Below are 19,393 nucleotides of genomic sequence, written 5' to 3'. Positions count from 1 at the left end.
AGTTCAATCACTTCTTAGCTACATATACTTAATTATTTTAATTTGATTGCTTTTTTACTTTTTAAGTGATCTTGTATTTGAATACATGTTGTATTTGAATTCCTTCCTTTTACTCTTTCACTTGGTTCTTTTAATTTAACCACTAATTATACAATTTTTTTTGCCTAATGTCATCTTTCTTTCTTTGTTTTGGATATTTTAATGTCTTATTTCTGCTCAATATAATATCTCTTTTAATGCCTTTAATGTTCCCACTGTTTAGTTTTGTACTATACAAAGCACTTTGAATTTTTGTATGTATCAATAGTGCTTTATAAATAAACTTTCCTTGCTCTTTAAGTTAATCAATAGACAAATAAATCATACTTATTTCTCACTTGAGATTTTAATCTCCTTTAAAAGAGAGTTCTTTTCAAGACAAATACACGATGTCATATCTGTGTCATACACAATCCATCATAGTACAGTTTGGTCGAGGCTTTGATTTTGGTACCTGTGCTCTGTGCCCACGGCAGAGGCTCCTGGTGATGCCATGTCAGAATGCAGCGGTGGTATTCAGGGCGAGGGTCCAATTTCACATCACATGACAACTTTAGAAAAAAAGAAACATAAAATGTACATTTTAATGATATATGTAAACCGGTCATCTCTACCACCGTATACGTCTTTTCCTCTTTATCTAATTGGTGGATGTCTTTGGTGTGGCATAAAAGATTTCTAGAAAAGGAAATGAAATGTTTCCATTGAAAATAAAAGCGCTTGTTCCATCATGTAAGTGTTCTTATTTACCAACACCAGGCATCTACCTGTACTACTTAAAGATAGCTTCAGGTGTAAATCCGATCACCTTTTCTGGACTTTAGTCTGGTAAAGCTTTGGACTCATGACCTCAATGAAAGCCACGAGAGAAGTTGTTCTTCTCACTTCCTATCTGACTTGTGAAGTTCTGCCAGAAATCCCTCCAAAGCTCGGGCTCTGTCACATTTCACGTTTGTTCAGCATTAGCCTCGAGGATTGATTTTCCGCCAGAACGAGAGAAGTCCTGGATGACAAATTTCCGTCTAACACATGAATGCAGCACAATAAAGCTGATTTAATAATACAGCTACAAAAAAATAAATAACTGAATGGCAAATGGAGCCTCACCAAATGTGACTCACCAGGCTGAAAGATGCGCATTCTGCCAAATTCTTTTGTACATTTCTAAACTTTACACATTTCCTAATAGGCAACATAAAAGCAGCGGAAACTCTTCCGACTTATTGGCAGCTGTGGAGGATTTTCCAGAACATTATCTGACCTGGGTCTGAAGCCATCTGCTGAGGGAAATTATCTGGCTACATCTGTGCTCTCGGCCCATCAGTCCCACCGCTAAGTGGCAGTAATGCATTCAGGTTGATTTTCTAACTGCTTTATAACAGCAAATGATGTAGCAGAGATCCCTGGATAGCACCCTTGATGGCAGGGGACCAGACCTCTCACTCCATGCTGCTAGTTTGGGGACACGAGCCGGGGCTGTTCACTGTGCTTGATATTACGTTTCTTTTTTTTTCTTTTTTTCTCTATGATTATGAATATTCTTGAGCAGGGAGCAGGCCTGCAGGTCAGTGTGGGCCGTGACTGGTTCCTCTGCCAAGTGGAAGCAAAACATGCTGGTCATACATATGTATCAGGCGGATGATGAAAATAGTGTTAAATCGAGGGCTAAGATGCAATGGACTGCAATGATACACCCTGAAACTTTCATGCAAACATGATTGTAAGATTCAGGTTTTATATTTTCCTTCTGTTGTACTTTGTTGCATCTGTGCTCAAATAGTCACAAACATGAACTTTTGACCTTTCTGAGATAAAAAACTGGCATCTTTTTTTTTTTTTTACAGAGAGAGACAAAAACCTGCATAATTTCACAAAGACTATGACAGCTTATTGTGCGAAAAACCCCCAAAACCACACTTTTTGTAACCACCCACAGACTATGAACTTTGAGTGTCTTGCTCACTGAGTCAGGTTACCAGTTTTGCTCCCCCCCCCCCCTCCACCCACCACCATGCATCCTACCCTCGCTTTAATGATGGTGGGCCTAGGGTCCAAAATGCCCTGCATCTTCCTCAAGGCAGGGATGACAAAAAGATTACAGGTGACAACAGCGGACACGGGGTTTCCTAGGACAGAAGGGAGGACAGAGCGAGCAGAGAGATAGAAGAGAAAAGAGAGCAAGAGAGAGAGAGAGAGAGCGAGAGAGAGAAATATATGAGTAACATCTCTTCAGGGACAGCGGAGTGAATCACTCTTACTCTCAACTTCACACACTACCTGGGAGGGCAAAGATTAGTTTGCGAGCACCGTCCATGTCCAAGGTGGCAAATGTTGTTGGGAGACTGTAAAGAGAGAAGTAGCAATTAAAATGAATCCTCTACAAAGTCCTCAGTGTTTTTACTATTAGTCACTTTAAATTCTACATCTTGCCTTCAATGTACATCTACTATCTCAACTGATAACCTTGTTAACTTAAAACTCATTCTATTTCAAACTCTGGTTGTAAAAAATGTCATGAGAATACATTTCCCTTACCCTGGTTTCATGAATACACGACCAAAATGGATCTGAGCATGGAGATCAATATCCAGCACCTGTTTTAGGTAGTCCTAAAAAAGACACACACACACACACAAAAGACAAATAATGAAGACACACATTTAACCAACTGAAAAACCCAAACTGTCAAAAAAAACAACAACTTTTAAAGGGTCATCACAAAATTGGACCCTTACCATATGGCGATGTTTGAGAATGTATTTTTTTAATTTGTGTGGATACTAAAAATGAACAGAAACATCTAAATTAAAGCGCCTGTGATGAACTTTCAGTCTGTGTGAATTGGCAGCCTGTGGGATCTAAAGTGTCCTCCTATGTCTTTTATATCCACTATCTCTTTGCTCATCTTGTCTCATACATGAGTACAGTACATTTGAACAAAAAATCTCCCCCTGCTTTTTTTGATCGTAAAATCTATCTCTCACTGTGAATCTTTGCCGTGGAGAATGAAAACAAAGGCTGGGTTTCTTAGCATGCCGCTAAACTCTTCACCTGACATGTCTGGCAGTGGTTTCAGGCAGTAATGATAAAAATATAGAGATAATAAAGCTTGACGCTGATTGTACTGTTTGCCACTGTAGGTCTTTAAGGAACATCAGTATTCATTTCAGTCCATTTCATAAACAGCTAAAAACTCATCAAAAAAATTTGTGATCCAATATTTTTGATTGTCTACAATTCTACTATTCATTTAGCAGACGCTTTTATCCAAAGTGACGTACATCAGAGAGTAATTATTACACAAGCAAGGATCTACAGCGGAGAGGAAACAAAGTCAGTAAGTGTTAACGGACAGCTTTAAGTCTGATTGGACACACAGGGGCTGACAGGTAATGCACATGGCCACAACATCTTCAGCTGTTCTAGAGAGTTTAAATCAATCCTAAAACCATTAACAAAAAAAACATCCCCTTCTTCATCCTTATTGTATCAATAATAACATAAAAATACAAGTTTCAGAAAATTCAGCACCTAAAAGCAAGACTTTAGGTGCCTCTTAATTTCTTCTCAAAGAAAGGCTGTCATTCTTTTTTTCCACCACTAGGTGTCAGTAAAACACAATGCCACGATTGGACATGTGCTCTCTTTGCCCTGCCGTCATACCTTCTCTCCCATAGACACTCCTCCTGAGGTGATGATGACATCAGCACGGCTGATGCCTTCATTCAGAGCGTTGAGAAGGTCATCGGGGCTGCAGGGCACAGACACACACACACACACACACACACACACACACACACACACACACACACACACACACACACACACACACACACACACACACACACACACACACACACACACACACACACACACACACACACACACACACACACACAGACACATGTTAATTGAGCATCCCACAGGAGAGGAAGTAATGGAGGGGAAAAGAAAATGAAGAGCTTTTTTTGGGATACGGTAAATCAGGATTTTGTGCATCACTTTACTGTATGGGAGAATAAACATGAGAATAGACGTACTTGTCTCCCACGATGCCCAGGTTGATGGTGGGGTAGCCGTGTTCCTGGATAGTAGCCAGCAGGGTGGAGCGATTGCTGTCCCTGATCTTCCCTGGATGGAGGTCGTCTTCCGGATTCAGCAGCTGTAACGACAAATCAGGCAAAAACACAGATACTCCCTTTATACCTCCAATGACTATTGTTCTTTTAAGTGGATGTACAGTAAATAAAAAACAGACCTGGATATATCATTGTAATGTAATTGTATATTATATTATTCTTTAAATATTTATAGCATCTCTTTGTCTTGCTTAGTCGGGGAAAAAACAATTCAGCCTGATGTGATAAAGGTGAGACACTTGTATTTGTCATATTTTCTATATTTAGCTCTTTTTTTGGTACTAAGTGCACTGGTTGGGAAGAAAAGGCCAACGAAACAATAATATCACCTATTAAGTGTTGATTCACTGCATTGAGTGCCAATTTTTTGGTCAAACCATTAACCAAGTCCCCCCCCCCAAAAAAAAGGAACCATGGTCTCTGGATCAAGTTTTTCGAATGTGTTTTTTCACCTCTTTATTGCATTCTTTATCACTGTAAACAGAATATCTTTGCATTTCAAGCTGTCAGAAAGACAAAACAATAATTTTTTGGACTTGTAAAACTTGTGAGGGTGACTTGTAAATTTCATTAAGCAACTAAACGAGGGATCTTTTCATTGAAAAAAAAAAAGCAAAAAGCAAAAATAGATGATAAATTATAAAGATCATCATCTGTTTCTACATGAATTATTTACAGGCCACACGAGCGACTTTCATGAAGTGTAATGTGCGATAGTTTTCATTCAAAATTAAAGGAAAACCTCGCGCACGCAGTCTTCTATTTTTATTCCTACATTTTTTTTCATCCTTACTTTTATAAATAGAACTACAAATCTAAATGTTGAGTTTTTTTGAAGGGGAGACTGAAGGATGAAGATGTGTCATGAAGCACTGCGGTCATTAAAGGAAGAGAAAAACACCACAAACTAAGATACATGTCATCAAGCAGGTTCATTATGGGTTTTCAGGCAGACTTACTGTATACATGAAGATGTAAACACTTGATCAACGCTACATTAGGACACTAAATAAACTTCAAACCTAGATGGATGACTTAGCATTGCCACCGGTAAAAATGAGCGGTCAAAGCAACCATATCTATTCCTCTCCTTACAGCAGACTTGCCTAAAGAAGTTGAGCTGAGGACAAGAAACCACTTCAAGTATTGGAACACAGCCAAGATGTCGGTGCCTCACGACTAATTTATACAATTTAGACATATCAGCACAGAACAAAGAACAAGGTGTTATTGGTATCTGGGGTCTGATGAGGATCTCTGTGAAGGTTACACACCTTGTGATGTTTAAACAGCACATCTGTCACACAGAAATTACACAAATATGATCCTAATGTTAAAAAGAAGCCACCTGTTGACAATAAGAAAAAAATCCCACCGGAATGAAAGCACACATGATAAACTGCATGCATAATCAGCCCCGACTGTTGTTCTGGTGTTTGCAGGCAAAGAAAAGAAGGTTTAATGTGCCTCAACAAGAACAGGCTGTTTCATAATTTCCCAAATGGAAAGAAACCTCACATTAGTCCGAATAGTCATCCTGAATGATTCATGTGTTGTTTCTTGACACTTACCTCGTTTCCTGTGGACATAACAGCCACCACAGGGAATTTCTGGACCTCCACCTCTGTGACTCCCACAGTGGCTAGGAGACCGATCTCAGACGGGCCCATGTGGGTGCCCTTTGCAAGCACACACTCTCCACGCTTAATGTCATGACCGATGGGCCTATGGCAGGACGGCAGAGACAATAGTTCAGAGGAAAAGAGAGGAAGAAAGAGGGAAAATGCAGGGAGGAAAATACATGATTTGAATTCATATTTGGAGTAGCTGTATGCTGCAAGGTTAATACAGAAACATAGCAGAGACCCTAGAGGACAGAGAAATCATTATAGATAAGTTATGTCTATTGTAGGTAGAAGTTTATTGTAAGAATTAAGAAGATCCTCATATTATCCGCTCATATTCTCTCCTTTGTTACTCCTGGTCATTTTGGCCATCATTTGGTTGTAATGTTTTCATCCACTTCTCTAGTTTATCTTAGTGGGTTGCTTTTGTTGTCTGTTTGAGTATTGTTAACTTTGTTTTGATAGTTTTTTTCCGTTCTTTTATTTTCTCTTATTGAGTTGTTGTCACTTTTCACCATCATGTCATGTTGTGAATTGTCTTCTGTGTGGACCCCCTTAAAAAAGAGATGATAAATCTCAAGGGGCTTATCCTAATAAAAATAATTAGATATCATCATCATATGATCAAAAAAAAAAAAAAAGGTCCCAGCAGTATAGCCCAAAAGATAAGTCATATATTTAGTTGTCTTTTTCAGACTATATTTCTGCAGTATCTTTCAGCAGTTTGACACTGCTTAATAGAAGATGAACACAAAGATTTTGTCAAACACAGCCATGGTATTTGGTAAAACAAATTACATTTCTCAATAATTTACAAACCTGATGTCCTGGCCGGGACGAGCCTGTACAAGGATTCGTACCTCCAGCTCCTCCGTGCCCTGAAAGACAAAACCAGCTGTTGGAGCCATCACAGTGTGTCTGTGCAGTTTTTTATACACAGAATACATCGAGTCTTATTCATGTCTGGGCTCAACTTATTCCATGTGATTATTTAATTTTAGAAGTTTAAAATGATACAGATATAAAGATACAATCAAAATAATTGTCACAATACAATAAAAGAAAAGAAAAGAAAGTAAGATAAATAAAGAAAGAAAGAATAAAAAGTAACTTTCTCAGTGACATTTAAAACAACCAGAATCCATTTTTATTGGCTAGGTGTGAACCCTTTGTAGTACCTGTAAATACGTTATTGTAAATCAGAAGTTACGAATGTCCTTCACAGGGTGATTGCTGGTTGTGTTGAGTTGACCACAAGCGTGATTCTAACTTTTCCCCACCTGTTTATTGTTAAAAAAAAGACCTGAAGTCAGAATTACATCTTCAGACTCGCGGAGCAGCTCGGTGTCCTCCACCTGGACTACGGCGTCAGCCCCGCACGGGATGGGTGCACCCGTCGTCACCCTCATCACCTGGCCAGGCATCACTGTGTGGGTGGGCTGTACGGAGACACAAGTATAACTTATAGTTATATCCAATGCACAAAGAAGATAAACCATTAAAGATGTTTTAAAAGTTTGTCCACACACACAAAAATCATCTAGCTAAAGACAGCTTTGAGCCCAGAAAACATAGAAACAATGACAACAACCACTACACTGCATGTTAAACAATAGATATGAAGACTAAGAAGCTGAGCTCAGCATAATGAAAGCATGAATCTAGAGTAAGTGTTTGCATGTGTGCTGATTTTAAGACGAGAGGTGGAGTAAGTCGATAAATCTCTGCAGCTCGCTCTTGTCTCTGAGGTTAAATCTATTTCGAAGTTAAGAAGCACTTTGACTTTGTAATCCCCTGCTTTTTGGGGTGAAGGGCTTTTCATCATCTGCTGTGGGGGAACACACTGGTGTGCAATTACAGCTCAGGTAATTGCACGGTGTGAGGTGAAGGACAAAAGTGAGGTTAATTCATTTCATACACAGGTTTATTTGAACATTTGCACAAGTGTGACTGTGTTCTGGTCTTTTTTCTTTTAGAAAAGATAAACGTGTGTGTGTGTCTAGTAGTGTCGACATGCATGCACACCTGCTCTCCAGCTTGGGACTCTCCAATGATGAAGCGGTCGCCTGGGCCATCAGCCGCTGAAATAAAAGAAAGATTTAAAAGCATTACTCACATGTGTAGAAGAACTTGTGTTTTGTTGTTGTGTGTGTGCGAGTGTGTAGGAGTGTGTCCTCTAGCTGAGTTATTTTATTTCAGTGGACTGCAGAAGAACAAACAGAAAGAGAAGGGGAGGAAGAAACAGTGACTTCTTTACCTGCTTATAAACAGACCTGCACAGTATTTACACTGATTTACTCATCAGTCATACTTTTTATAACGCCTCCTGAGTCACACCATAGCGTGAATAAGGTACCCCTATCTTTTAAAATCTATTTAAAATCAGGTCTCCCATTCTAAAATACGCAAACTACAGCTTAAGTTGCGGACTTAAATGAATGAGAAAACAGAAAATGCACAAGCGTTCTTATTGTTCTGCTATTTATAAACCAAAAAAAAGAAGGAATGAAGTATTGAGGTTTAACACAAGACCCTCGTAACACATTTCAAACTTGAAAGTACCCATTGACGTTTTCATGCCTTAATTCACTGAAGCTGTCTGTCACTAAGACTTCATGCTATTTCTTTCCCTGCATGTGGCCTGATCTCTTTTGAACGAGCTTTTTCTGTTTTTGGCGTGTCAGCAAACAACATACATGTTTTTAACTCCTATTTTTTTTTTAAACTCAAGCATGCTTTGAGCACAGAAAAACAGCAGTCTTCTCTTCAGGTGATGCTGTCAGTGGGAAGTTGTAAACTATGATTGGTATGCATAATTTATTCAGAGTTTGTCTTCTCTCCCTCCATTAACTCCAGTGACACTTTAAAAGTACACTCCCTGTACAGAAAGCAATATGTTTTTGTCTCCATCCATTCCCTCAGTCAATTCACTCAAATCTCTAGAATCTGCACACGTATGCCTCTGCAGGTGCTGGACCCTCAGGACAGAGAGACCTGTGGGCTTCTGCTCCTCATACTTTATACAAGCAGTCTGCATGCTCTCCAGGTTAACTCGGGCTCTTGATGCCAGAATGCTCAGGCATGTCGTCACCCACTACTCACAAACCTTGCCATGGATCTCTGGGAAAAAAAACCTTTTAAAAAGGTGGTGCAGCTCAAGGAATTCAAATTAAAATCTCTATGAAATAAACCAATTATCTATTTCGTATTTTATATATTGAATATACTGTATTATTTTAATAAACTTTCATCTTAAATCTTCAAAGTTTCTATACTATCAGTGTAACCATATTTGAGTTAGCCTAGATGCAAGATATGTTAACACCTCAGTCAAACTTAACAAGCTTGGTTAGCTCATATGGATAGAAGGCAGTATCTACAATAGGCTACCTACATATTTAGTGACTTCTAATCTTTTTTTTTTTGAGATATAGCAAGCCAGTTTTTATTCTGTCAGTTAGATAGTTCCTTTAATTAGGAATGAATTACATAGTTGAAATATTTTGAAAGAAACTAACCTTTTTAAGAAATAGCCAAATCATTGAATCAGTTAGCTAGCTAAGTTAACTCGGCAGAAGTTACACCTACTGTATAGTTAGATGTTAATATTAAATAATGACCTCTATAGACTATAATTTTGTCAGTAAGGTAGTACTGGTGACCAGTGAGAATAAAATGTATCTGTATTAATGGTCAACAGTGACAACAGGCAGTTAGGTGTAAATTTAACCTGAATTTATCTGATAGCTAGATAGATAGCTGGAGACTATATTCATGTTATATCTAATTCCTGTGTTGTCGCCTATTTTTTTATTTGGGAATTCTATGCTCAAACATAAAATTAAGGTTAGATATAAATAAACAAACAGCAATTAGAAACTGTCTGCAGAGCTTGTGTTCCATTACTGCTCTTTGATTATATCCCAATAAAAAGTCAAAACAAAGGCCCAGGGTTGGATTACCTTTTCAGTTTATAAGTGACTATTCTTCCATAACTTTAATCATGCACTTTGCATCTTTTTTTTTTTTTTGCACATGTATTTGGCAACACTGACTCAAACAGGACGCTATTTCAATAAACGTCCTGCCGTGATGGTGCTTACCTCTCACAGCATAACCATCCTTAACAGAAGCAGGGAAGGGAGGCAGGTTGTCTTTGGCATAAACGTCCTGAGCCAGGACTCGACCCATCCCATCTGTGGGAGAAGACGAAGAACATGAGTGTGATGAGGGGCGGAGAGCTATGGTCTGAGGGAGAGAGAGAGAGAGAGAGAGAGAGAGAGAGAACTGGAGAGAATAAGAGGAAATGCATCTGATTCAGATGAAGACACAGAGGGGCATATGAGCCGGAGGTGTGTGTATATATGTATGTGTGCTTTAGAGGGGGACAGAGTGTGACACCACGCATCAGGATCTCTCTGCATGACTCACCACCTGACCAACATACACAGACACAAACACTCTCTTTTTTTTCTATTTTCATACAACAAGTGGAGGCTTGCAAGTGTCCCCATCCAATTTTTTCAACCACTTCCACCAGCCAGACAACTTAAAAACACCCGGGAATCATTTGTGTAGGAAGAACAGAGACTCTGCAGCGAGACAAAAGCTCAGAGAGAGAGAGAGAGAAAGAGAAAAGAGAGAGAGAGGGCAGGAAAAAAAGACAGAAAAGACAGTGAGAGAGTGGGCGGAGGAGAAAATCCTGGCACTAAAATACTTTAAGCTGCTGTGTGGCTATATATAGCTTTTCCCAGAGCCTTTATTCTATGATTATGTGGGTGTTAATATCAAGATCTAAGCTTTGATATCAGTGAAAGGAAAAAAAAAAAAAAGGCATGAAACCATATATCCTCCCACACATGCATACAAACAAACATTAGCTTTCTAGATAACAGTCATAACAAGCAAATGTAAATAACGCATCTCACATGTTTTTCTCGGATCTTTACATCTTCTTTATCTGAGATATTTTTGAGTATTTTTCACAAACGCTACTCCTTCCATGCTTCTTCGATAAAAAACAAGAGGTAGATCCCGGTAGTTCCACACTTATGATCTGGAAAAATACGGCACACACCGATCAACACACTACACTACATGAAGTCAGCACTTTACACACACAGATGCAGACCTCAGTCCAGCAGGGGAGCTGCTCCAGCTGTTGTCTCTTTAAATATTTCATCTCTCATTTCCTCCCTTATATCCCACTTTCCTCCTCCTAGCAGTGTTCCGACAAATCCGGCAAATCACTCCAATCTCCCAGAACATGAAACAACACTTTACACCTTGGGAAAGAAAGAGGTTTTTTTTTTTTTCTACTGTCATGGATCTAGAACCCAATGAGCCACAGGCCATTATTGCGTCCAATCTTCACTTTATATCGTCTGCAGTGATAAAGTAGAAATGTGTGTTTTTCCCTCTGGTCTTTATCCTGATGGTGTTCCCCTCAGCACACTGCAAGAAGGCTGACTAGACCCACAGGTGCTTAAAATCACTGTTCACATATCTTTGAATCCCTGTATGAGTGTTTATAGACATTCAAGTTCATAAAACAAAATACTACTACAAAGATGCATTAAACTGGAATATTTTAAAGTACTTTTTTACAATCAAAAACCAGCAATAACAAAGTGAACCCCAATGAATGTGAATCAGAAATCTCTTCGACTTCCAAACCCTGTTATGCTCTCAGTCAGTATCACATCCTCAGCGAACTACACAACAAATGCTGCAGACAATGGTCACATTGACAAAAAGCCAATGGGTCCATTGGATTTCAGAGTTTTCATGTCCATAAATGATTGTGAATATAAAAACACAGTGAAGAGACATGAAAAAGGCCGGGCGCTGCACCCAAAAATGATCTGTTTTATCTAAATTAAAAATAAATGTTGTAAAAGAGTAACTACATCCACCTGAAGGCTGTCACACCTTCACATCCCAGCGTGCTCAGCGGCTAATGTCAGTGGACATAATGGAGAGTTATAATGGAGATACTAATGTGCAAAATGAGGATAAAAGAACATTTGAGTGGGTGCAAACTAAATTTATGTTCACTCCACAGCATCCAAGTTTTAAGATAACCAATCACTCGTCCTCCTTACCTCTGTAGTTGATGATCTCAGTGCCCAGGACGGCGGTCATCTCCAGCACAGTGATGAAGGCCTTGTCCATGGAGGTGAGGGGGAAGGGGGACATGCGGTGCCTTCGGGCGACCTTGGTGATGTCCACCGCACTGTGACCTGTGAAAACACGTGACATGAATCCACTTTTAAGATGGGTGCCACAAAATCCAAAAGGTTTGCACAACAGAAACAGCATGACTTGCCTCTGTCCAGGATAACGCACTGAAAACCATTCATTATTTTACACAGAAGTACAGCGTGATACACTAACCAGTACTGTATGTTAAAGGTTAAAAAAGTGATCTGATATTAATATTTTGAGCGATATTCATTTTAACATATTAACATTTTAACATAAACTTAAGATAACTTCCAAATTACCAAAATAAAAGCTTTGCCTTTGCAACACAGCGATTTATTAAATATTAATGAAATATATAACAAAAATATATTCATCAAATTCACATCTACACTGATGTTGTATTGTCTACTTAAGAAGTGCTTTTGCTGTGTGGGACTTAACAAAACAAGAAAACTCACTGTGCATACAAGATATTTATCTCATTTTATTTAATTTTAAGGAAATCTGTGAGAGCAGACCAATAAAAGTACAGCTGTACTGGTCGTCAAAGAAAGATTTCGGAATTCAGGATCTATATCATATAAGGTCTGCATATGGATACTGGGGTTTTTGTCTAGATTAACAAAAAGTAAGGGTCAGTAACCCTAACCCGAACCCCCTTAGGGACTTTTCCCTTCTTTTAAATTACAAAGTTATGTTAACTTTGTTTATTTGAGAGGAATTTTTTGAAGTTGTTTTAATTGGGGTCTTAATTATGTTTTAATTCAAAGACTTAATTTCTTATTGTCAATTTTGATTTTTTTAAAATGGTTTCGTCTTTTAAAACTCTTATTTTGAAAACCCAAATACAATGAGGGAGCACAGGAGTCTTAAGGAAGATCAAAAACAAATTGAGTGATAAAAGAATTAACCTGTCACCTTGTACCCTAACCCCATTAAATAATTTACATAGATTACATAATTTATCACAACACAACATTATTAATATTTTTCTGTCACTGGTCCTCTCAAATAGACATATTTTGATCTGATGGATTATGTGTGTATCATTTTAACACTCTAGTTGTGGTAGAAAGGCTTAGTATGAGACAGCATCAATTACTGTAATATGCAATATAACCCTGAAACGGATATCAAATGGTATAAAGTTAATATAGGGCAAACTGAAAAATGTAAAACTTCTCTTTTTAGCATTTTAATTCTTAATTTAGACAGTTTGAAAGTTGAAAGGAAAATAGAGGGACGGGAAAGAACAGAGAACTCTGCAGGGACTCAAGGCACTGGAGGCATCAGCAGGGCTCCAAAGGCAGGAAACTGAACCACTCGACTATCTCTGGTGTATTTAAGAAGTATTTTAAGAATAATATTTCAGCCTTAAAGCCACAGAAAGTCTTAAAAAAAAATCTACTTAGACATTGCAGCTAATCCGAATACACTGGGTTTGCAGCTTTAGCAGTAAAGGACTCCTAAAAATCCCAAAACATCCAGTTATAGAAATAAACACATGCAATTTTTAATGTTGCCACACAATTTGGACACTGTGTGCAGGGACTGGCAAGGAAATATGGCTGTTTGTTTTCTGGATATTTAAGGGGTTCGATAACAGCCTGAATGGTCTAATAATACTTCTAATAATTTCAAAAGGTAAAAGGAACAAAGCAAGGTGTAACTAATATGTAATCTGCTCCCCCTCTCTCTCTTTCTCTGGATCTCTCTTATTCTCTCTGCTTCACAGCGAAGAATAGGCGCTGTGCTTTGATTTCCCTTGACCCAATTTTTTTCCTTTAAACATACTCTTACGCTTCCACAGCATATTCTGATGCTTAACATGGGGCTTAACAACCCCTGGCAAAACATCACACACACACACACACACACACACACACACACACACACACACACACACACACACTCCAACACACACAGCAGCAAATGTAACACAGCAGTTGCAGACAGCCAAACACGCATACCATGCTCTCTTTGTCACATAACAAGACTTTAGAATCTATTTATTCATGTTTGAGAGCACATTTTTAGTCACATACATAGACATGACTATCAAGTCAAAGAGAGTTCTTTCAAGTTGCAAACTGAAGTACTCACTTGATCGTAGGATATTTTCTTTGCTGCTGCATCGTGACTGCACCTAAAAGATGGAGGGAGCGATTTGGGAGAGAGGTCAAGAAGAAATGGAAAGAGAGAGAAAGCAAAGGTAGTGGTAATTTGAGATAAACTGAGCCGCTCAGATGCTTGACATGAGAAGCCGTTCAAACAATCAAAAGCATTGGCAAGAGCCGTGTCACACTACACTGTGCACTTTGTCCTGCATTATCATTATCATCACTTACTTACTTACATTACGCACACTTATAAATGCACTTAATTACATGGCACTATAAGGAATATATAGACAAAGGCGACAACATACAGAGTGACAGTATCGTATCACAAGGTCAAAACAGATGTATTAACTGTGCTACGGTGTAACATCAAATGTAGTGGAGATGTAGTGTCCAGTATAGATAGTGGCTGTTCAGATGTGGTGCAGGATGCTTGGATTCCTTGGGAATTGGCTGATGCTGCTTGACAGCTACACTCGGGTTTATCTACTTGTTATCTATGGCAATGTAGGGAGGAGAGCAGAGGGGGTAAATCTGGGCCGAGCTTCCTAAAACCATCTTGTTTATAGGTATACTGCAGGAGCGTGTCCAGAGGTCTGGCAAAAAGGTGGCATGGGGCCCACCTTGATATCTGATTGGCCACCTCTGGTGCCTTCCAAAAATAATTTAATTTCATCTAAACTATGTTTGGCTATTTGCCTGTGTGACTAACGTTAAAACAACTATTTGGCCTGTAAAGCATCAGGCTAGCTCTCATTTACATTTCCATTGTTGATACTTTAAATTGTGACTTTAGACATACATTCTCTTTTGTCGAGCTATGATATCCAAAGTCAGAATAAACTCCTTCTTTGTCCGTGTAACGCACTGGGGACAAACTGCTTGACCAACACCTTGTGAAAAGCAGATTAAGGAATACACACTTGTATGACTGTGCCATTGTACCGGTCCGTTTGGATGCAGCTCATTTTCAAAAGATGCTCAAAATAAGTGTTGAATTGAGAACAGTAAGGTTGAGAGGAGCGTTGTAATCCTGTTTGATGTTGAAAGACACGACTTCTCAATGGAAGCAAATACATGGCGTTAGTTTTGGGTACACTGTCGACCAATAATAGGCTACATAATAGATTGTGGTGGTACAACATACCAGGGGTCCCCTTTCACCTCGTCACTGATGGTACAAGCTGCAAGCCTCCTGGTAATCATTCTGTTGATGATTGTTTTTTTTAATAGAAAACTTAACATAGCTCTGATACACAAATACTACCGATGCTACACAGCAGCTTTAAACCCCTTTTATAAAGAAGATCCCGTGTTACAGTACAAGCATGCTTTTGGGAAGCTCAGCCTCAGGGAAAGACTAAATAAGGGAAGGAGAATCACAAGTTGCTTTTTTATCAAGCTACAAGATTGGCACAGAAAAATAGTATCACTACACAGATATAGCTCTGGGTGTAGTGGGAGCTTAGAAATTCAGCCAAGATCTATTCTGATGCCAAAATGTTACAGTCTTTTGGGATTCAAGGCAGTTGCCTAAACTTAAAAACTGCTTCTTAAAAAGTGTCTTTTGGCTCATTTAAAGGAAGGCCAAGATGGAGATTTTGGTGAATTTTTCAGCTCTGTTTGTCTTTTGGCATTCTTTCCGGCCTGACTGACTGACGTACTTAATTAAATGTTGGGTTTTCTCTTTTTTTTTTTTTTCGCTCTCTGGGGTTTAACACTGTCATTTAATACAACTACGAGTCAATAACCTGTGACCTCCCTTGAATCTATTGTGGGCAGTGTGTGGTGTATGGAGAACCAAAACACCCACCCCCTTTCGCCCTCCTCCCCTCCCTCAGTGCCATCATAGCTACGCTAATACTGTGACACCACTGGGCACCAAACAGCCAAAGTGATTGGGTGGGCGATGGGAGGTGGGGCAAGGTGGCGGGATGGGATGGTGAAGGAGGAGAGGGAGAAGGGATGGAGAGACTGAGGGATAGAAAAAGACAGGAAGGTAGGTAGAGAGAGAGAGAGAGAGAAAGGGGGTGGATGGATGAGGATCAGCATGACGTGGTCCCACAGCCCGTAAAGAAAAGAAACAAAAACAAGAAGCAGGTACTTAAAGACAGACTTCACTAAACTACAGAGCCGAGACACAGCAGAAACGAGGAGAAAACAGGAAGAAAAGAACGAAAAAACAAGAAAGACCACGAGAGCGGCCTGATGGCATCTACTAAACAGACATCCAGCACACCAGACAGAGCTACTGAAAGCAGAGCATGTTAAACCGCAGAGACAAAGATGGAGAAAGATAAAGGAGACAGACGGAAGAAACTGGACAACGAGAGACAGAAAAGAGAGCGTGGGAGACGGAGGAAGAGGGAAACCTCGAAGACAGGACAGAGAAAAAAGTGAGAGGGAGAGAGAGTGACCGACAGACAGACAGACAGACAGATAGAGACAAACAGAAAGAAGAGAGAGTGAGCAAGAGCTGAAGAGATAGCGAGGCAAGCGAAGAAGGGGAGGAGAGGAGGAGGGGGGCGTTTGTTTTGCGCGCTCCTCGGAGGAGGGTGAGGGGGGAAGGTAAAAGAAGGGAGAGGAGGAGGAGGAGGAGGAGGAGGGGAGGGATAGTTACTCGAGAGCTGAAGGTCCTCCTGCGATCATCTTTAAGCCCCTCCAACCTACACTGGAGCTAGTGGAGATAAAGCATCGAATCACAGGCATCAGTGCATCTGTTCCCGGCAACCACAACACTACAGACAGACTGACAGACAGACAGACAAGACAGACTGACGGACGAGAGGACGGACAGACAGACAGACATACAGGCATCCACTACGACAAGCAACCCTGACAGGATAAGGGAAGAGAGCAGCAGAGAGAGAGAGAGAGCCGAGAATGAATCAGAAAAAGATAGAAATAGAGAGCATGTCTAGTCAGCTTTAAGGTGGTGTAATGCGCCATTTGGAGGCCATACTGGAGGCCATACTGGATGCCATATAACCTCTTGCGCAACTTTGGGGATGACTGCTTGATTACGTTTTGAATTATTCATCCTAACCTTCTCAAAATGAGTCCTGTTTGATTTCTTTTTGCACTGTTTTAACGAAGAAGAAAGAATTCTTCCGTTGACATTTGTCATTCTGGATTGAGACATTCGGCGAAAGTTTGCAGGGTCATTGAACTCTCCGGTCATTTCCTTCAAATAATAAAAGGTGGCGATTTTTCAACCTTTCAACAAATCACATTTAACGCAACAATGAAATGACTGACTACTGACAAGTCTCGTCTCTGTAGCATATAATACTGCACTATGTTATAATATGATATAGAACCTGTTTGTTAGACACATCCCTGTTGCTAATTTTATCCAAAGGAGTAGCTGTTAGTTGACGCAAAGTGAGCTCTCTGCTTGACCAGACTGTTTCCTGCTTCTCTCTTATCATAATTAAACTAAATGAACCACATGTGCGGCAGGTATTTCTATTGTTCTGTATGGGGTCCTTGTTATTATTATTATTTTTTTACATTTATTCTGAATATACCCTTTTTTTCCAGTGGACCTCCATGATGGTACCAGCTGTTACTGACAGGAAATTTGTGCCACAGCTGCACCAGCGTCGTGTACAGAGGGAGAGACAGAAGAATGGTGACAAAAAGGCAGAAAAAGAGGTCTGGGATTTAGGGAGCTAAATACAGCTATAGCATGACACAGATCAAACTTGCAGACATTGAGAAAGCACATGTGGAAAAACTAACGATCAACAGCTGGGACATTTTTAAGTACAAGGTGTGCTTTGCTAAAAAAAACAAAACAAAAAAAAAACGAACTGCAACAGACATCCAAAATAAGAAAACAAGACACAACGCAGAACAATTACATCACTGCCTTGCTAGTCTCTATAAACACACAGACAAAACCACAAGGACCACAAGTAACTACTTCCTAATCCAGTTTCACACACACGCCTTCATAATGAAATCTCTTATTACTCTGTCCTGCAGCTGGATAAATGCAGTAAATACACAGTCAATGTCAGCTAAGATACAGCTTAAGAAAAACGATGCAGTGTGGAGTGATGACACTACAACAAGACCTCAGTATGGACAAAAAGCTAAATAGAAAGGATCATACCATCAGACAGGAATGAGGGGGAGAAGGAGGGGGGGCAGTTTGCATAGGAGATGAACACAGTGGACAAGCTACACGGGGGGTGAGTTAGGAGGGGAGTGAGGAGAGTATGTGGAGTGCAGAAGCAGGATGAAGGTGTTTGATGTATAAAGGGGGGGGGAGGGGGGAGGGGGGGAGGGGGGGCAAAAAAGAAAGAAGACAAAGCAGACTGTCAAATACTCTCACACGCCATTCTAATCTTTCCTCTACTATAATCCCCCTGTTCCTGAGAAAGTGACAATGTGGGAGAAGAGAATGAGCTCATGTGAGGGATGCAGATGTCAGCACTCACACCTCATACATACAAACGCAAAGAGAGCAGGTCTGAAAATATAAAAGAAAATAAGACAAAGTCACCGAAAGCGATTGTTGTCGTATTTGTGTGTGTGTGTGTGTGTGTGTGTGTGTGTGTGTGTGTGTGTGTTCCTGAGGATTTGGGCCTGACAATGACTAAAACGTCTTAATTGAACGTCGCAGGATGCTTGGAATTTAAAAGCAAACACACACACACACACAAATTAAAGGCCAGAAACACTAATCACTCTACATGCCAACCCTGCTGTCCTCAAGGAAACAGCCTGACGACAGGTTGTCATGAGGATCTGCCAGGATGATCAATGGTCTGTGCTTGTGGCAGAGTCTACAGACCAAGAATAGTGAGCATGGAGAGGTCAGCGAGATGCGTGGCTCCAAGGAGGGGGGAGGGGGGTGGGGGAGGGATGAGGGAATCGATGAGGCTGATAAGCAGCCAGCTGAGGAGACGCTCCAGGAAATGATGGGATGCAACTGCTGAGGTGCTGAGCTCAGCACTAAAAACAAAGGGGGCTGTCAGACGAATTATGCAAAACGGGGGAAGATTTATCTGTCCTGGGTGTACGGGAAAGGGTTGTGACAGGGCAAGGAAACTGGCTTGGACTCCCTCGCCCCAAGAGAGAGGGAGAAGAGGACAAGATGCGGGAGTGATACGACAGAGTGGTGGAGGGGAGGATGAAACTCTACTCTGGCAATCCAGAGCCGAGTCCCCCGTCCATCTGAGGGGGGGGGGGGGGGGGGGGGGGCGACAAAAGAGTGACAAGGCTGAAGAAAAGTGGGCTCTGGTGAAGGCCT

The 19,393-nt window shown here is 40.3% G+C and overlaps 1 protein-coding gene across 13 annotated transcripts in view; it reads right to left on the bottom strand.

The window, feature by feature from the left end:
* Positions 1–19,393, bottom strand: part of gphnb (gephyrin b) — a 100,174-nt gene that overhangs the window by 1,723 nt on the left and 79,058 nt on the right. For 4 of the 13 annotated variants that reach the window (XM_065963632.1, XM_065963637.1, XM_065963635.1 and 1 more), the window contains 14 exons: positions 16,751–16,807; positions 14,114–14,156; positions 11,908–12,045; positions 9,907–9,999; positions 7,829–7,884; positions 7,084–7,242; positions 6,623–6,681; positions 5,751–5,903; positions 4,080–4,211; positions 3,703–3,790; positions 2,575–2,648; positions 2,314–2,381; positions 2,062–2,165; positions 494–590 (listed from right to left, as the gene is read on the bottom strand). In XM_065963632.1, coding sequence (XP_065819704.1) covers positions 494–590; positions 2,062–2,165; positions 2,314–2,381; positions 2,575–2,648; positions 3,703–3,790; positions 4,080–4,211; positions 5,751–5,903; positions 6,623–6,681; positions 7,084–7,242; positions 7,829–7,884; positions 9,907–9,999; positions 11,908–12,045; positions 14,114–14,156; positions 16,751–16,807 — 1,321 coding nt within the window. Of the gene's footprint in view, positions 1–493; positions 591–2,061; positions 2,166–2,313; positions 2,382–2,574; positions 2,649–3,702; positions 3,791–4,079; positions 4,212–5,749; positions 5,904–6,622; positions 6,682–7,083; positions 7,243–7,828; positions 7,885–9,906; positions 10,000–11,907; positions 12,046–14,113; positions 14,157–16,750; positions 16,808–19,393 lie in introns of all 13 variants that reach the window. The other 9 variants (XM_065963636.1, XM_065963638.1, XM_065963640.1 and 6 more) reach the window with 7 other exon arrangements.

Source organism: Labrus bergylta, chromosome 15, assembly GCF_963930695.1.
Source record: "Labrus bergylta chromosome 15, fLabBer1.1, whole genome shotgun sequence".
Classification (NCBI taxonomy): Eukaryota; Metazoa; Chordata; class Actinopteri; order Labriformes; family Labridae; genus Labrus; species Labrus bergylta.
This window is presented reverse-complemented; position numbering and strand designations above follow the sequence as displayed.